The sequence below is a fragment of the Giraffa tippelskirchi genome, chromosome 8 (genome assembly GCF_054371585.1).
Source record: "Giraffa tippelskirchi isolate mGirTip1 chromosome 8, T2T-mGirTip1v1.2.pri, whole genome shotgun sequence".
Taxonomy (NCBI): domain Eukaryota; kingdom Metazoa; phylum Chordata; class Mammalia; order Artiodactyla; family Giraffidae; genus Giraffa; species Giraffa tippelskirchi.
Window position 1 is genome coordinate 120602201 of NC_137282.1, and position 19297 is coordinate 120621497.

The window sequence follows — 19297 nt, forward strand, 5'->3', positions numbered from 1 at the left end:
AGTGTTTCTCTGGAGCAAGGGATCGTTTTTCTTTTTCCTGTACTCTCCTGACCTCATCATGGAAGCCCCTACAACTCCAGCCATCAAAGAATGAAACAGAGTTAGCCACAACAAAAGCACAGAAACAGGAAAGAGGGAAGGTTCCGATCCTGGAGAGAAACCGCTTCGTAGTTTCTTCTTGAGTGGTGCCGTGACTTTGTCATCCAGCAGTAGTTCCAGAACAGCTCCCAACAGTCTGGTGGTTTTCCCTACTTTCTTCAATTTAAGTCTGAATTTGGCAATAAGAAGTTCATGATCTGAGCCACAGTCTGCTCCTGGTCTTGTTTTTGCTGACTGTATAGAGCTTCTCCATCTTTGGCTGCAAAGAATATAATCAATCTGATTTTGGTGTTGACCATCTGGTGATGTCCATGTGTGGAGTCTTCTGTTGTTTTGTTGGAAGAGGGTGTTTGCTGTGACCAGTGTGTTCTCTTGGCAAAACTCTGTTACCCTTTGCCCTGCTTCATTCTGTACTCCAAGGCCAAATTTGCTTGTTACTCCAGGTGTTTCTTGACTTCCTACTTTTGCATTCCAGTCCCCTATAATGAAGAGGACATCTTTTTGGGGTGTTAGTTCTAGAAGGTCTTGTAGGTCTTCATAGAACCGTTCAACCTCACCTTCTTCAGCGTTACTGGTCGGGGCATAGACTTGGATTACCGTAATATTGAATGGTTTGCCTTGGAAATGAACAGAGATCATTCTGTCATTTTTGAGATTGCATCCAAGTACTGCATCTGGGACTCGTGTTGACTATGATGGCTACTCCCTTTCTTCTAAGGGATTCCTGCCCACAGTAGTGGATATAATGGTCATCTGAGTTAAACTCACCCAATCCAGTCCATTTTAGTTCGCTGATTCCTAGAATGTTGATGTTCACTATTACCATCTCCTGTTTAACCACTTCCAATTTGCCTTGGTTCATGGGCCTAACATTCCAGGTTCCTATGCAATACTGTTCTTTATAGCATTGGATCTTGCTTCCATCACCAATCACAGCCACAGCTGGGTGTTTTTTTTGCTTTGGCTCAGTCTCTTCATTCTTTCTGGAGTTATTTCTCCACTGATCTCCAGTAGCATATTGGGCATCTACCAACCTGGGAAGTTCATCTTTCAGTGTCCTGTGTTTTTGCCTTTTCATACTGTTCATGGGGTTCTCAAGGCAAGAATACTGAAGTGGTTTGCCATTCCCTTCTCCAGTGGACCATGTTTTGTCAGACCTCTCCACCAAGACACGTCCGTCTTGGGTGGCCCCAAGCTTGTACATTTGGAGGCTCTTGGTTCACACAGTGTTGAAGGCTAGCTTGAAGCTTTCTGAGCATCACCTTGGTGGTATGTGAGATGAGTGCAATTGTCTGGTAGTTTGAACGTTCCTTGGCATTGCCTTTCTTTGGGATTGTCTCTGTTTCATAGTAGGTTCATTTGTGTCATATTTTAGATGCCACATTTAAGTAATATCATATGGTACTTGTCTTTCTGACTGACTTCACTGAATATGATAATCTCTAGGTCCATCCAGCTGCTGCAAATGGCATTATTTTCTTCCTTTTTATGATTGAGTAGTATTCTATGGTATATATATATACCACATCTTTTTTATCCACTCATCTGCTGATGGATATTTAGGTTGTAACAAACTCCATGAATTTAAATCACTTCTTTCTATAACCTAAAAAAAGTGCTGATTTGGACTCTGACTGTTGATGTTCCTTAGATGTGTCCCTTCAGCATCTTTCATTTTTGGTTCAGAATTTGGTCGCCTCGTGTCTGTAGTAACGTGTTCGTCTCTTAATAGACTTGTGTCCGGGCCCCTCTGGGATTTCCCATGGCGGTTTCTCAGGGCTTTATTCCCAGGTGTTTGACTCTGCTTCATGCTCCTCATAGTCGGGCTTGTTGGTGTTTGACACGATAAAACATGAAAGCCTAATCTCCAGCCATTTGTGACACTTAAGTCACAATTTTCTTGTAGAATTCCATGTAATGCTTATGTGAGAGAATATATTAATAAAGTACTTAGGGACTGCAGAGGTATTTTGGGGCATCTATACTAAAAAATATCTTATATAATTTTCATGTTCCACTAGTTTGGCTATCAATGTGAGTGTTGAAATCTTTATATATATATATATATATATTCTTTATATATATATATATATGTATATACATGCCTCTCTCTATATAAATGCCATACATATATATGTATATATGCCTATAAGTTAGTCATTCAGTCTTGTCTGATTCTTTGCAACCCTGTGGACTATAGCCCGTCAGGCTCCCTGTCCATGGAATTCTCCAGGCAAGTATACTGCAGTGGGTAGCCATTCCCTTCTCCAGGACATTGTCTTGACCCAGGAATTATACCTGAGTCTCCTGCATTGCAAACAGATTCTTTACCATCTGAGCCACCAGGCAAGCTCATGTATGCCTCTGGGTGTACATGTATCTGTTTTGTCTGGGAAGAATACTTTTAATTTGGGTGTTGTATGAAAGATCATGAACTGCTTATTGCCAAATTCAGACTTAAATTGAAGAAAGTAGGGAAAATCACTAGTCCATTCAGGTATGACCTAGATCAAATCCCTTATGAGTATACAGTGGAAGTGACAAATAGATTTAAGGGACTAGACCTGATAGACAGAGTGCCTGATGAACTATGGACATAGGTTCATGACATTGTACAGGAGACAGGGATCAAGAAAATCCCCATGGAAAAGAAATGCAAAAAAGCAAAATGGCTGTCTGAGGAGGCCTTACAGATAGTTGGGAAGAGAAGAGAAGTGAAAAGCAAAGGAGAAAAGGGAAGATATTCCCATCTGAATGCAGAGTTCCAAAGAATAGCAAGGAGAGATAGGAAAGCCTTCCTCAGCGATCAGTGCAAAGAAATAGAGGAAAACAACAGATTGGGAAAGACTAGAGGTCTCTTCAAGAAAATTAGAGATACCAAAGGAACATTTCATGCAAAGATAGGCTCGATAAAGGACAGAAATGGTATGGACCTAACAGAAGCAGAAGATATTAAGAAGAGGTGGCAAGAATACACAGAAGAACTGTACAAAAAATATCTTCACGACCCAGATAATCATGATGGTGTGATCACTTACCTAGAGCCAGACATCCTGGAATGTGAAGTCAAGTGGGCCTTAGGAAGCATCACTAAGAACAAAGCTAGTGGAGGTGATGGAATTCCAGTTGAGCTATTTCAAATCCTAAAAGATGATGCAGTGAAAGTGCTGCACTCGATATGCCAGCAAATCTGGAAAACTCAGCCGTGGCCACAGGACTGGAAAAGGTCAGTTTTCGTTCTAATACCAAAGAAAGGCAATGCCCAAGAATGCTCAAACTACCGCACAATTGCACTGATCTCACATGCTAGTAAAGTAATGCTCAAAATTCTCCAGGCCAGGCTTCAGCAATACGTGAACCGTGAACTTCCAGATGTTCAAGCTGGTTTTAGAAAAGGCAGAGGAACCAGAGATCAAATTGCCAATATCCGCTGGATCATCGAAAAAGCAAGAGAGTTCCAGAAAAACATCTATTTCTGCTTTATTGACTATGCCAAAGCCTTTGACTGTGTGGATCACCACAAATGGTGGAAAATTCTTCAAGAGATGGGAATACCAGACCATCTGACCTGTCTCTTGAGAAACCTGTATGAAGGTCAGGAAGCAACAGTTAGAACTGGACATGGAACAACAGACTGGTTCCAAATAGGAAAAGGAGTACGTCAAGGCTGTATATTGTCACCCTGCTTATTTAACTTATATGCAGAGTACATCATGAGAAACGCTGGGCTGGAAGAAACACAAGCTGGAATCAAGATTGCCGGGAGAAATATCAATAACCTCAGATATGTGGATGACACCACCCTTATGGCAGAGAGTGAAGAAGAACTAAAGAGCCTCTTGATGAAGGTGAAAGAGGAGAGTGAAAAAGTTGGCTTAAAGCTCAACGTTCAGAAAACTAAGATCATGGCATCTGGTCCCATCACTTCATGGGAAATAGATGGAGAACCAGTGGAAACAGTGTCAGACTTTATTTTTTTGGGCTCCAGAATCACTGCTGTTGGTGACTGCAGCCATGAAATTAAAAGACGCTTACTCCTTGGAAGGAAGGTTATGGCCAACCTAGATAGCATATTTAAAAGCAGAGACATTACTTTGCCAACAAAGGTCCGTCTAGTCAAGGCTATGGTTTTTCCAGTGGTCATGTATGGATGTGAGAGTTGGACGGTGAAGAAAGCTGAGCGCCGAAGAATTGATGCTTTTGAACTGTGGTGTTGGAGAAGACTCTTGAGAGTCCCTTGGACTGCAAGGAGATCCAATCAGTCCATCCTAAAGGAGATCAATCCTGGGTGTTCATTGGAAGGACTGATGTTGAAGCTGAAACTCCAATACTTTTGCCACCTCATGCGAAGGGTTGACTCATTGGAAACGACCCTAATGCTGGGTAGGATTGGGGGCTGGAGGAGAAGGGGACGACAGAGGATGAGATGGTTGGATGGCATCACCGACTCGATGGACATGGTTTTGGGTAGACTCCGGGAGTTGGTGATGGACAGGGAGGCCTGGTGTGCTGCAGTTCATGGGGTCGCAAAGAGTCGGACACGACTGAGCGACTGAACTGAATGAAAGATAAACACTACTTTTATCCAAGATTATTTTGTATTATGACAATAGCCATTTTGCTTGGTACCTTTTTTTCCTGTGTTTTTGAGACAAAGGCATTAAGCTTGCATAGAAATGGCTTCGGCCTGACTTTCAACTTCGTCATACGGCCTCTCTTGGTTTTATATATCTAATGTGAAAATTACATGTGATCGGCTCCCTTTTTTTATTTCTTTGTAAGCTCTTTCTGTTAATTTAATGGGGAGAAAAATGGGATGTAAAGGTGTGCCTTAAAAAGTTGCTGTCCATGATGATGGAGTCATTCATAAAAGAAGACATCATCATAGAATAATAATACAAGTAAGACTTAGATGGCTTTTTTCCCATTAAAAAACTGGTATATATTATTTTAGGTGGCAGAGGATTTCATCATATAATTTTGAATGGTTTTCAGAAAACAGGGAAATTATACTAGTTAATATTCAATGATGTAAACTATGCAGGAACATAGTTGCTTACAGCATAATATAGTATATGCTTAGTGAAACCTAAGATGAGAATAAAATTTCCTGTAAAAATTCCATGAAAGAGGATGTTGCAGTGAAATGAAGCCTTTAGAATGAAAGCAAAAATCTTGCGTATGTGGGAACTAGCTAAGTTTTTAAGGGTTATATGATCCCAGAGAGGCTGTGAAGGAAAAGGAAGGTAGGTCACAGCACGTGCAGCTTCTGGAGGCTCCAGACAAATAGGAGAAGCAGAATGGGAAGCTGCAGAGGGACGGGACAGCAGGGAAGGTAGGATTCCGACCGCTCAGGCTGCTCCTTCTCCAGAGTGGTTTTAGAACAGTTTTTGCTTCATTAAGGTTTGTTCACTGGAGTCTTTTAACAGAGGAAAACCACTGCAGCTTTCATGTGTTCATGAAACACATGAAAGGGTTAATTAAATACCAGGAAAACAGAGGCGGCTTATCCCAGATTGATGTATTACACAGCGGCTTTTGTGCTGAGACAACTATGTCATCCTGAAGGAGGTTGGGTGCTTTGTTCTCTCAGTGCGGAGCGGGATGCTTCAATGACTGGATTCATTATCCGGGATCACTTGTGTTTACTCTGTCTGCTAATGGCATGCTTTGCTGGACAACATGCCCTTTCTTGTTGGGAGACTTGGCAAACTCAGAAACACTGGTTTTTATTTCTTCAAAATGTCTGAACCTTGTGGATGCAAAGCAGTTTTTTGAACTTCAGAGATTTGTTTTTGTCTAGACTGTTTTGCACATCTGTTTGATAATCTTGAAGTTATCCGTCTCTTCAGAATACACATTTGTGAATAAAAAGTGTGATTTTTTTTAGAGGTGATGTTCACTTGTATTGTCAGTGGAGTCATTGTTTGTATAATCAGTGTGAGATCCCTTTCTAGGGATCATATTGGTGGCAGTGTGAAAAGCGTTAAAGAATTCCCAAATAATTCCCAGGAAATACGTAGGTATGTAGGTAGGTACATTTTAAGATCATGAATACTTTGAAAGTGCAGTAAAACAGTGAGTGGATTTCTTTGGAGGTCTGCTTTCTTAATAGATAAAAAGAGTGCTGATTGCTGTCTCCCTGCCTGAAATTAGTGATGTGTTTCCCTCATGTAATCTGTTTTCTCACTGTTTCAGAATAACTACATTTCATCCTCCCATCCTACCTCTGAACCCTCCAGACCCCCAGAGGGTTATTTTGGGGGAAACAGGATGCCCTTGGAGGTTGGAATGAGAGCCTTTCCTTAGAAGCTGAGAAACAGGTTCTTAGAGATTTGGGGGTTGGTACTGCTCTTTTTGATGGCTTTACTGTTTCCAGATTTGTTTCTACATTCTTTAAATGATTTTGAGAGGAAAGTTTCCTGACTGGCTTCTGGCCTTCAGTTAAGTTTCTAGCTACAGTGTTTTACACTTAGTATTCCAGGAGTATTTGGGAAGTCTTATAAAATTCTATGTCGATAGAGCCAGCTTTAAGTAATCTCTGTTGTTTATAGCATCATGGTGTGTGTGTGTGTGTGTGTGTGTGATGTATGTTTGTGAAGATATAAGCTGGTGCTTATTTTATTCTTTTATGACTCTGTGTAATAACCAATCTGCTTACCTTATCTGTAGATATTTATTGAGTGTCTACAATATATATGCCACTGTTTATCTCAGTAGAAGGATAAAATACAAAAGTCTGTTAAAACCACGTGGCTCTTGTTATCTTGGAATTGGCCAGTTGGGAGAAACGCGGCACGCCTGCACTTTGAACAGTGAATTTGGAGGGCAAAGATGTATATGATTCTTCCAGGTGCCCGATTAATTGGCACAGGCTCAGGAGTAGGACTTCCTGGCGTCTCAGATGGTAGAGAGTCCACCTGCCGTGCAGGAGACGTGGGTTCAGTGCCTGGGTCAGGAAGGTCCCCTGGAGGAGAGCGTGGCAACCCACTCCACTATTCTTGCCTGGAGAGTCCCACGGACAGGGGAGCCTGGTGGGCTACAGTCCATAGGGTTGCAAAGAGCTGGACACGACTGGGCAACTAAGCATGCTGGAGATCAGGGAACAAAGAGGGAAATGAGGGCTGGGAAGGTGAGGGAGGGCCCCAGAGGAGGTGGGGCTTGATGTCTGCTCCCAGGATGCAGAGACTGTGCCAGGGGGCAGCGACCGAGAGGGTGTTCTGCCTGGTGGTACCTGGGGGTAACAGTGCGCGGGGCCTGATCTCTTTGGGAGGAACACTGAGAAGTTGCCAGTTGGATTAGAAGGATACTGTTGAGGGAATGGGGCTGGAATAGATTGAATGCGACAGCTACTCATACATGTTCTGATCACGGGCAGTTTGTGGATTTTGCTGAAATTTTATACATGAAAGTTGTTACATTTTTCTACATTTGCTTTTGGCTCACAAAAGTTCTGAGAGAAGTGAGTGTTGACTGAAAAATTGAATGATCTAAAAGGTGAGAGTTACATCTGGTGAACAAAATTGTGGCCTTAATCCTATGACACAGCCTCTCAGACGGCTCTGAGGGACGGCTCTGAAGAGGCCAGGGGAGGCCAAGATGCATGGGGGCTTTGCGACGGAGATCAGGTAGTCGGAACATCAGAAGACTACCTGATTAATTAACTAGAGGAAACAAGATCTCTCAAGTTAATGAATTGAATGCTTTTGTGTGTGTGGGAAGATGCAGGCCTCTGAGCTCCTTGAGCGCATTTCTTTGACCTGTGCCTCAGCTGCCCGGGGCCAGTATCCTGGGCTTTCTCACCCTGAGGTGAGTTTGAAGACGGTTTGATGCTTTTGGGCTGGTGCTTTGACGTGTTTCCATCCTGAGTTCCCTCAGGGCTCATGGTCCGGGCGGCTGTAATGTGGTGGCTTGGTGACTGCAGCATCCTTTGTTTACCAATATGGCAGGAGGCATTCTTAGTTCACAGAAGCAGTGTTAAAAAAAAAAGATTGGATGAAAAACTGTATTTCAATACACACTTAGTATTAAGATTTGCAGGAGTTGTTATGTCAATAAGTACACATGTAAATTTCATATTGAATTGGCAAATGAGAAACCTCATTAATACAGCATATGTTTTTCTTAGGCCGGACCTGATAGACATGAATACTGTTGCTGTTCAAAGCAACCTTGCAAATTTAGAGCACGCTTTCTATGTAGCAGAAAAAATCGGTGTTATAAGACTTCTGGACCCTGAAGGTGAGTGATTGTCTTGATAAGATGTTGACGGGCTGGAAGGTCTGATCTAAAGTAATTGATCAGCATTTTGAAATGATTCATGTTGCTGCTTTTAGATGTTGATGTCTCCTCACCTGATGAAAAGTCAGTAATAACTTATGTATCATCTCTCTATGACGCATTTCCCAAAGTCCCTGAAGGTGGTGAAGGCATCGGGGCAAATGTGAGTATTGATTTTTCCATTCTGAAGATGATAACTCAGAATTGACTGAATTCTCTGAGAGTGCTTTTTGCAGTCTTATTTTTTGTTAATATGACTTAAAAAAATTGAAGTATAGTAGATTTACAATCTTCTGTTAATTTATGCTGTATAGCACAGTGATTCAGTTATCTGTATATTTGCATTCTTTTTTAATATTCTTTTTCATCATAGTTTATCATAGTGTATTGAATATAGTTCTGCTAATCCCAGCCTCCCACTCCCTACCTCCCCCAAGCTTGGCACCCATCAGTCTGTTCTCTATGGATGTGATTCTGTTTCTGTTTCATAGATAAGTTCATTTGTGTCATATTTTAGGTTACAATACCATTCATATTGTATGGTATTTGTCTTTCTCTGTCTTACTTCACTTAGTACGATAACCTCTAGGTCTGTCCACGTTGCTACACATGGCATTATTTCATTCTTTTATATGGTCAAGTAATATTCCATCGTATGTATGTACCATATCTTCTTTTTTAAAAAAACAACTTTTTACTTTGTCTTAAGTTTCACATGAACAGCAATGGGATTCAGCCATATATATACACACACATATATGTGTATCCATTCTTCCCCAAACTCCCCTCCCGTCCAGGCTGCCACATAACATTGAGCAGAGTTCCATGTGCCGTTGCTCCATGTCCTTGGTTATCCATTTTAAATGTAGCAGTGTGTACCTGTCCGTCCCAGACTCCCTAATTATCCCCTCCCCACCCTCCCCTGCCAGCAATCATAAGTTCGTCCTCTAAGTCCGTCAGTTTCTTTGTTTTGTAAGTAAGTTCCTTTGTATCATTTCTTTTTAGATTCCACATATAAGGGGTGCCATGCAATATTTCTCTTTCTCTGTCTGAGTTACTTCACTCAGTATGACAATCTCTAGGTCCATCCATGTTGCTGTAAATGGCATTATTTCATTCTTTTTAATGGCTGAGTAGTATTCCTTTGTATAGATGTACCACATTTTTGTTATCCATTCGTCTGTTAATCAACATTTAGGTTGTTTCCATGTCGTGGCTGTTGTGAATAGTGCCGCTGTGAACATAGAGGTGTATGTATCTCTTTGAATTAGAATTCTGACTGGGTATATGCCCAGGAGTAAGATTGCCGGATCGTGTGGAAATTATATTTTTAGTTTTCTGAACAGCCTCCATACCACTCTCCCTGGTAGCTGTGACATTCCCACTGACAGTCTGCACCCTCTCCAGCATTTATTGTTTGTTAACTTTGTAATGATGTCTGTTGTGATCAGTGTGAAGTGATACCTCATTATGGTTTTGATTTGCATTTCTCTAATAATTAGTGATGTTGAGCATCTTTTCATGTGCCTGTTGACCATGTGTATGTTCTCTTTGGGGAAATGTCTATTTAGATCTTCTGCCCACTTTTCAGTTCAGTTGTTTTTGTGTTGTTGAGTTCTTTGGGTTTACAGTCTTTAAATGTCAAGTATTTTTTTTAATGGATTTGAGTTAATAGGCTACTCAATAAATTGATACTATATGAATTTGATGGCACCATTCCACCATTGCAATGCAAGTATAATTCAGAAACATTTCATCTCCTAAAGTAGGTTATTCAGAGTTGCATAGCATTTTGTAAACCAAGACTGGAGCCACTCACTGTAGAGACTTTCTTTCTTTTTTAATGTGCTGCTGTTTGGCAGCCACCCAGTTTGCTATCCTTCTCTCTGTAGAGACTATCTCCCTTCTGAAATCACTTTCAAGTTTATAAACCTATATGATCCCAGGAAGTCAGGTCGCTCTGTGTGGTGTTCTGATTTGACAGTGAGGCCCAGAGGAAGGTGGTTGGATTTCGCTAGCCTAACAGGGCTTCTCTGTAGCAGGGCAGGATCTCTGTCACGTTGCTCTGGGTTCTTGATTTAGTCCTGTGCTTCTGGAAGCCTGCAGTATATTTTCGCCGTGCGGGTCGTGCTGGCCCTGCTCACGGGCACTGTGCTTCTCTGGAGGACGGAACGCCCGCCCCACACATGCTGTGCTCTTGGGGGGCCCCCTTGCCCTGGCCTCTGTGTGCCTGCAGCTGCCGCCTTCACTCTGTCTTACCTTGAAGATGTGGGCGCTCTCGCTGTGGTCTCTCGTGTCGCCTCCGTGTGCTCTGGTTTAGGCTTGTTCCTCTTCTCTCCTGTGCGCTGTCTTGAAGGCTGGTCCTCGAGCAACTTGCCGCTGTGCTTACCTGCTCCAGTGTCCGCCGTGACTCAGGCTGGAGTGGCCCGAGAACGTGCTGTGGCCGCTCCGCTCTCCTCCCCACAGCCTGCGCGCAGCTCCTCACTCTCACCCCTTCACCGGGATGAGGCTGTGAGCTTGCTCGTGGCCTTGCCGGCTCCCCTGGTTTTCCTCTACCGTCACCTCTGCACACTGTTGGCATGTTAGCTTGGAAACCTCCCACGGCTTCATGTGGCTTGCAAGGCTCAACGCGGTCTAGATGTACTGACATCCACGCTCTGCCTGTGTCAGTTCTTCCGAGTGTCAGTCCCCGCGTGAGCCGTTGGTACCCAGGGTGTTGCTGTTTCAGAGTCCGTGTCCCCTTCCCACTCATCGTCTGTCTGTCTGTCCCGCTCACAGTTCTGGCCACTGTACAGCTGCTCAGGGACTGCCTCTCCCAAGAGGCCTTCAGCTGATGGTTTTGAGCCACATCTGTGCTCACCTGACTTTTTATCTGCCTCACATAAACTACACACTTTTGTTATTTCAACACTTCTTCAATGCTGGTTTTCATTTTGCATAAGTGTTGATATTATGACTCTCTCTTGCGTCCTCGTCTAGACAGAAAACTCTTTGATAAAAGGTGTCATCTCTTAAAGTATTATATTTTTATTACAGCGCTTAGCACAGTGCTTTGAACATCATAAGCACTTCCTCAAATGCTTAATTGAACAGTTGACAGTCTTCCAGTCTCCTTCATTTAAAAACAAAAGTTCGCTTAAGAAATATTGAATCATTCCCACCATGTCCATTTCCTGTAGTGTTCACTCCTGTGAAGTTTCCTATGGATTATGTAGTTCTCTGAGTTTCAGATATAAGGTAGACTTAGAAAGGCTGGCAGAGAAGGTGGCTCACCTGGCTTTCGCAGGCCATTACTCCCTTTCTTGACTGCCCGGGAAACACTCCAAATTGATCATGCCATTTTTTTCTGCTATATTTCAATGCAGCCTCAGAAGCTTTCTTAACACGATACCTCAGTCAGCCTGGATCCTGGGATCAGAGTTGGCATTCCTTAGGCGAGTCTTAGTGGTCAACTGTTGATAGCGTGCTTTTAGAGCTGTTTAAGTGGACAGAACTGCGACTGGGAGGGAATGAAGGAAACCTTGAACTGGTCCTCTCTGTCAGGCTTAGAGACTCGCAGATCCGCAGGATGATCTCTGGCCAGACTATGTTAGACGTGAATGTTGCCACCTGCAGATACAGACCTTCTTTGCCATCTTCTCCTTGTAGGATGTCGAAGTCAAGTGGATTGAATACCAGAATATGGTCAACTACCTCGTCCAGTGGATCAGACACCATGTGACCACTATGTCGGAGAGAACGTTTCCTAATAATCCTGTAGAGCTCAAGGTCTGTGTCCCTACAGAAGTGAAGTAGGGTTAAGTTTATTACTAAACTTTTAAAAAGTGCTGAAATGGTTCTATCATTTCAGAAACTGAAGAAAAATTACCCTTGGCAAGGTACCAATCAGCACGCAAATTATTTATTTATTCATCTTCTATTATACAGAGAAAAGGGAAGTCGACACTAATACTTAAAACATCAGAGCAACAACATCTTAAATTTATAGTCCCTTCACTTTGCATTGCTGAGAGTTAGTATGAGAGGGTCTCTGGAAATGACGTTGAGGTGTTATATTTGGTTCCTGCGAGACGCCTGGAGCTGGCAGGTGGCCGGGGCGGGAGCCGTTTGGAAGCCTGTGCAATACAAGGGTGGCCGGGCGTCTGCCTGTGGTCACATCCCGTTACAAACGGTCTCAGAGGCTTCTGTGGCACAAGGTGTACATTCAGTATTTCACCACGAATTCGAAAGGATGTACCTGACTCCCGGTCTAAATGAGTTCCTGGTTTAGTAGAACAGGTGCTGCTACCTAAGAAACTGGGTCCGTCTCTTCGTCAGAGACATCACAGAGGTATTAAAAGATGGTGTAGGTGTATAAGCACTGACAATAAGTTGACTCTCTGTACCTTGGGATTTGTCATAGCAAAGTAGTGTACTTTATTTCAAGAAATGGCCCATGTGAATATGAACAGCAAGGTCTGATTCCTTGAGCTCTAGACATTGTTTTCCTGATCGGAATTGCAAGAATGGTTCTAATCCAGGAGGGGCCCTGTTCACATGAGCAATTGCATCCACGCGTCTGTGGAACAGCTTTTGTTCACGCCGCCGCAGGGAGTTTGTCCTTGGCGCGTGTCTGTGTGATGCTCCTTCAGGTCTTTCTGAAGCGGTTTTGTGTGATGTCTCCCAGTGGGGAGGAAGGCTTTCCTCCCCCTCCGTGACCGCATCTGCTGTGAACAGCGTCAGGCACACGATGGCGTTCTGTGCTCATTCACTGGTGGACAGCCTGAAATGTTGCACTTTGGGTTTAGCCAACTTGTAGATTTCAAGTTCCACTTATTTCCAAATGGATTCATTGTCCAGACATTTGAGTAAATTCATGCTGGCTTCTGATTAGTGCAGATGCTTAAATTATTGAAGAAGTTTGACTAGACAGGTTACTTGCTGGTGCCTGGGATAAGACAGGATATAGGAAAAAAATACATCATGAGGAAATACCAAATATTGGATTTGCCAAAGAGTTTATTTGGGTTTTTCCGTAAGACATTACAGAAAAACCCAAAGGAACTTTTTGGCCAGCTGAATAATTTTCTTAGCCAGCAAAACATTAAATGGAATCCTTCAGAGAAATGTGTCTCCTCGAATAATTGCATGGACTTCTTTTAAAGCAGCATGAATTAGGATGAAATAATCAGTGTACACTTACTAAATGTGGAGCTATTTTATCAACATATTTTTTAGAAGCTCCTTGTTAATTATAAACATATTTAAGAGATTCCCAAATTAATGTCTATAAATTAGATAGCAATGTAATTATATGGCTCAAACTTTTATAATAATAGCAGGAACCTGGCCAGTGGGACACTGAAAGCAAATTTTGTCCCTGTCTGATGAGAATTCTGTTTTCAAGAACAGACCATGAAATAGAGAAGAATGCTTCCCACCCCGTTTTATGAGAATCGCATCGGGTGATTTTTCCAAAAAGTAAAAGCTAAAGTACAGCATTTGCAAAGTGTATCTTTTAAAGGATGTGTCTTCTTATTTGGATGATGAGAGATCCTTAGTAGAGTTGTGGTTCCCTGGTGGCTCAGCTGGTGAAGAATCTGCCTGCAGTGTGGAGACCCGGGTTGGACCCCTGGATCAGGAAGAGCCCCTGGAGAAGGGAAAGGCTACCCACCCCAGTATTCTGGCCTGGAGAATTCCATGGACACAGGAGCCTGACAGGCCACAGTCCACGGGGTCGCAGAGAGTCAGACACGACTGAGCAACTGACAGACACCGTTGAGGTTTTCATTACCCAGATGCCTGGGCAGCATATGTTGGATCGGGCTCAGAGCCCTAAGTACATCCTCTTCAGATCCCTGAGATCCTGTTTACCAGCTGGCTGAGCACTGGCATCCGTGATTGTCTATTTTATGACGGAATGCCTCCCGGGTGGCACAGTGGTAAAGAACCTGCCTGCCAGTGCAGGAGATGCAAGAGATGCGAGTTTGACCTCTGGGCCAGGAAGATCCCCTGGAGTAGGAAATGGCAACCCACTACAGTACTCTTGCCTGGAAAATTCCATAGATAGAGCTGCTTGGTGGGCTGCAGTCCGTGGGGTCTCAAAGAGTCAGACATAGCTGAGCACGCGTGCCACACCACCCAGGGCAGGTGACAGAATAGAAAGCATTTGAAGTCGTGACATTATGTGATAATGAAAACAGGTGTTTGAAGTTCAGCTCTTCATTTATTTTCCCTTTCATTTTAGGCACTTTACAATCAGTATTTACAGTTTAAAGAAACAGAAATTCCACCAAAGGAGACAGAAAAATCAAAAATTAAACGCTTATATAAATTATTAGAGGTAAGCAAAAATTTTCCTTTGAATTGGCAAATCTCCCCTTTTAAAAAACTTTTATTGGTGTGGTTAGTTTATAATTGTCAGTTTCTGCTGCACATCATGGTGACTCAGTTATAATCTCAGTTATATATTTATTTACTGTGCTATACGGTAGGACCTTGTTTGTCCGTTCTCTGTATGATGTTCTTTGTATCTGCTAATCCCGAACCCCAGTCCCTCCCCCTTGTCAACCACGAGTTTGTTCTCTGTGATTCTGTTTCATAGATAAGCTTTTTTTGTGTCATCTTTTAGAGTCCATCTGTAAGTGATATCATATGGCATCATATGTACTCTTTATTCATAGTCTGTCTTGATTTAAGAAACATAATTTTTAATGTTTTGCTTCACATCAGCTTTCTGTGGTGTTCTCTCTAGATTTGGATCGAGTTTGGACGCATCAAACTCCTTCAAGGCTATCACCCAAACGACATAGAGAAGGAGTGGGGAAAGCTCATCATCGCCATGCTGGAGAGGGAGAAGGCTCTCCGCCCCGAAGTCGAAAGGTCGGGGGCGTTCTCTGCCCTGGGTGTCCAGCGGGAGGGGTCCGCTTGTGGTGCGGAAACAGCTTAAGCTTTGGAGACATGCCAGCCCCGACTAGCGTTAACCGTTTCCATTTGCTTGTTTGCGTGACCTTGGATAAGTCTTCCTGATTCTCCATTTTCTAATCTAGAAACTCTTCCAGGAGGTTTGCGGACGGAATCGGGGAAGTAATGTTGGAGGGGGCCTGGGTTGGTGTGTGCAGTCGCATCTCATGTGGTGGTTACAGATTTAACAGTCAGGAGGACCTGCGAGAATTTCTCCAGCTTTTAAGTCACCAGAAGCTCATCCATACGTAGCATAGGTTAACCGCGAGCTTACCTTGTTTCCTGGTATGTTTTGGGCCACGGCCCTCTCTCCGTGGGCAGTGGACCCTCTGTTTAAAGCAGGGCAGTGAGGCCGCACCCAGAGGACACGTGGTTGCTGGCTCAGTCCCGCACTGCCTGTGAGCCCAAAACCACCCCTCGCCTTCTCCCTCTCTCTCCCGCCTCACCAGGCGCCCCGGAAGGCCCCCTGGGTCCTCAGGAGGTGTTTGTTGGACGGTCTGTCTCTGTGGCGGTCCTCCCATTCCAGTCTGAGCTGTGCTGCGTGGGGCTCGTGGTCCGTGGCCAGGGGCCAGGCCACCCGCAGCCCCCTTGCCCTCTGCGAGCCACGCTGGCTGCCTTTCAGGAGCACTGACCTGCCCGCTTCCCAGCCCTGGCGTTGGTGAGATCTCGGTACTGTCTGTTCCTGCGGCTGGGTCGTCTGGCTCATCCTCTCCTTACTCCTGATCTTCCTGTAATCTCAGCTCCAATAGGATTTCCTCCAGAAACTTTCCGAAGTCTCCCAGGCTGGTTCAGGTGTTTCGGTGCTGACCCTCCAGTTACACGTGGTCCTCCTTCACAGACCTCATCTCAGTTGTAATTTATACGTTTCTCTGCGATTGCCTGAATGAGGACTGCCGGTTCCACACAGTGAGCTCTCGTAACATGGAGACAGATTCCCGCGTTTGTTGTTCCTTGTACTGCCCACACCACCGTCTCTGCTGCCCGGGGGCCCTGAATGTACTGATGTTCTCTGCACCCACTCATAACTTCCACGTGGAAGAAATGTGAACTGAATCATTGAAGATTGAGGGCGGGTCTGATTTGTCAGGCCTTTATTACATCACTGATGACACGCTTGTTAAAGCAGAGTATTCTGTCTGCATAACTGGATCCTTTTGAACCAGAACAAGCACGAAATACCCAGGATGGACCTTTAGGGAGGAGATAATTCTGGGTGGTTCAAATGAAATGCTCAGCTTCTAATGTGATGCAAGGATAGAAAAGGTGCCAGAGAAAGGGGGCAGAGTTGATTTTAGTCGTCAGAATAGCAGCTGGATTTTAATTTAAGTAAATAAAAGAATGCTGTGGTTAAGAGTTCACGGTCAGGAGCCAGTCAATCTTGGATGAATTGTTAGCTCAGCGTTCATGCCGTGTAATCTTAGATTCACTGTCGTCTCTAAACTTCAGTTCCCTCATTTGTAAATAGGATGTAATAGTAGGAACCACATTTGGTGGTTCTGAGTATGTCTATAAAATGATTAGTTAATTTCCTGGCATCTAACAATTGCTTCAGAAATGTTAGATGCTGGCTACTGTTATTATTTTCTGCTTTTCTGTTTACTAACTATATTTGACATAGCACTCTCAAATTCCCTTCTAAAAAGAACAGTGTCTACCTCTAGTTGGGGAAGCAGCAGTTTGGCTTTGCGGTGTTGGGGATAGGAAAATATTTAGCATGGCTGATTATTCAATGCCTTCAATGTTCTTGAAGCAACAAGTTTTTTTGGCATTAACTCTGTATTGCAAAATGATAGCTCTGTGGCACGGGAGTGTGTAAAAGGCAAATGAGAAAGAGACAATGATGTTAGGCCAGGTAATAACCTGTAGAAGGGAAAAACAAGCACAGACAAATTAAATCTACAAGCGTCGCACTGATACTCTTCTTAGCACTTTGGCTTTTAAAAATAAAAAGTAACTTTAGTGAGAGTAGACCTAACATTCCTGGGAGCAGTTCCTGTGGGGTATAAAAGGTAACTGGACAATTTTCCAGTTAATGTAACTTAACCAACAAATGCCATGGTGGTTAAAAAGGAAAGGTGCTTTGCTTCTTGTCAAATTTGTTTGTTTGTAGGTGTTTGTACGTACCAGTTTTTTAACCCTGTGTTGTTCAGTACAGAGCTGGTTTTTCCAAAATGCTAGGATGAGGCTCTGATTGGCTATTTGTGTTCCTTTAGCTGATGATTGGTATTGCCAGAGTGACCTGATTGTATTTTGGCTTCGGTGAAACATCAGAGTTGTTTTTGAGGTGGTGGCAAGTGAATGACTCTTGGTGAAAATATTTGGCAAGTCTTGTCCAGTGACGCCCCATCAGCCTGCCTTGTCCGTACATGTAGGGCTTTAGTGTAGGCTACAAAAGGCAGACCTTAGCTAGCAAGCCCATGGCTCTAGGCGTGATTCTTTTGAATAGTTATCAGCATATTATTTGCTGCGTGTTGAATATGCATGTTGGGGCATATTTAAGGAGCCATTAAAAGCTGTAACAGCCAGTCTCCTCTTTTCACCATTAGAAGTAGTACTTTCTGCAGACTGTGTACTTTCTAGTCTACTTTTAATGGTGGAAGAGAAAACACCCTTGTAGGATAAAAATGCACAGCAGTAGTTACAGTTACCGGAGCAGCGATTCCGTGTTTAGTAACACGACCAGCACTCGAACTAGTCTGGACTCAAATGAGAATTCCCTCTCGGTTCATTGTGGTCCAACCTTGATCAACTCCTGTATTAGCTTTGGCAATGAATCCTTTGATGGACACAGGTATGGAGTCCTTGGCGTGGGATTGTGGTTTTTCTTTGGTGGGCCGCATTTTTCAGGGGTGGCTAGCTCTCTGACTTCGGAATGAGAGACTGTATTTTATTTTGTTTCTTCTTTTAGGTTGGAGATGTTGCAGCAGATTGCTAACCGAGTTCAGAGGGGCAGTGTCGTCTGTGAGGACAAACTGTTGCTTGCCCGAAATGCTCTCCAGTCTGTAAGTTCATTTCAGGAACTGCTGGAATTGCTGTAGAGGGGTCGGTACATTCAGATGAAATAAAATCTTGCATGCTTCCCTGGTGGCTCAGACAGTAAAGAATCTGCCTGCAACATAGACATGAGTTCGATCCCTGGGTTGGGAAGATCTGGAGAAGGGAATGGCACCCGGCTCCAGTATTCTTGCCTGGAGAATTCCTTGGATAGAGGAGCCTGCTGGACTACAGTCCATGGGGTCGCAAAGAGTCGGACACGACTGAGCAACAAACACTTTTGCTTTCATGGCCTGCAGGCTCGGTTCCCTGACCACAGACCATACCCATGCCCCCTACAGTGGACACGCCGAGTCCTAACCGCTGGGCCACCAGGGAAGTCCCTGAGGCTAGTTTTGAAACTTGTTTAGTTAATTAATTGATGTAGAATTAATATTGAATTGTCTTAAAATACAGGATTCTAAAAGATTGGAGTCCGGGCTGCAGTTTCAGAATGAAGCAGAAATTGCTGGATATATCCTTGAATGTGAGAACCTTTTACGCCAGCATGTGATTGATGTACAGATTCTTATTGACGGGAAGTACTACCAGGCAGAACAGTTGGTGCAGAGGTAAGGGCGCTCCTGAGTCAGCCTAATCCTCCGTGACCATCTCATGGCACTTGCGTTCAGAATGTGGAGTGTGGTGACTTTATGCAATAGTTCTTAAGCCCTTTGTTGTTGAAAATGTGTGTCACATTAATTGTGTCATACTTGGTGTGTTTAGTAGGTTTTGTTCTTCAAAGATAAATAATAGAAAAAAACTTTATGATACATATAGTATTTAACACTGTAGTAACTAACCTAATAGTTGAAATATTCATGTGTGATATTTGAAAAAGGGACAATAATGAGAAAATTATCTTTTAAGTCAACTTGTCAGTTTCGTGCTTATCGTATGAAAATGCTCATAACAAAATATTGGGAAAATATGTATATAAAAA

General features: G+C 43.4%; 1 protein-coding gene and 1 long non-coding RNA gene across 13 annotated transcripts in view; one reads left to right on the plus strand and one right to left on the minus strand.

Annotated features, from left to right (window-relative positions):
- The window catches only part of DST (dystonin), a 512241-nt gene that overhangs the window by 309610 nt on the left and 183334 nt on the right, over positions 1–19297 (plus strand). For 10 of the 12 annotated variants that reach the window (XM_081519063.1, XM_081519065.1, XM_081519069.1 and 7 more), the window contains 7 exons: positions 8228–8340; positions 8436–8542; positions 12028–12147; positions 14606–14701; positions 15113–15240; positions 18230–18323; positions 18772–18926. In XM_081519063.1, coding sequence (XP_081375189.1) covers positions 8228–8340; positions 8436–8542; positions 12028–12147; positions 14606–14701; positions 15113–15240; positions 18230–18323; positions 18772–18926 — 813 coding nt within the window. Of the gene's footprint in view, positions 1–8227; positions 8341–8435; positions 8543–12027; positions 12148–14605; positions 14702–15112; positions 15241–16477; positions 18113–18229; positions 18324–18771; positions 18927–19297 lie in introns of those variants that run through there. The other 2 variants (XR_014061877.1, XM_081519073.1) reach the window with 1 other exon arrangement.
- On the minus strand, positions 12772–16353 carry LOC145516962 (uncharacterized). Its single transcript, XR_014061879.1, has 2 exons — positions 15954–16353; positions 12772–13306 (listed from the first exon to the last, which is right to left on the minus strand). It is a non-coding gene; the product is annotated as an uncharacterized LOC145516962 (long non-coding RNA).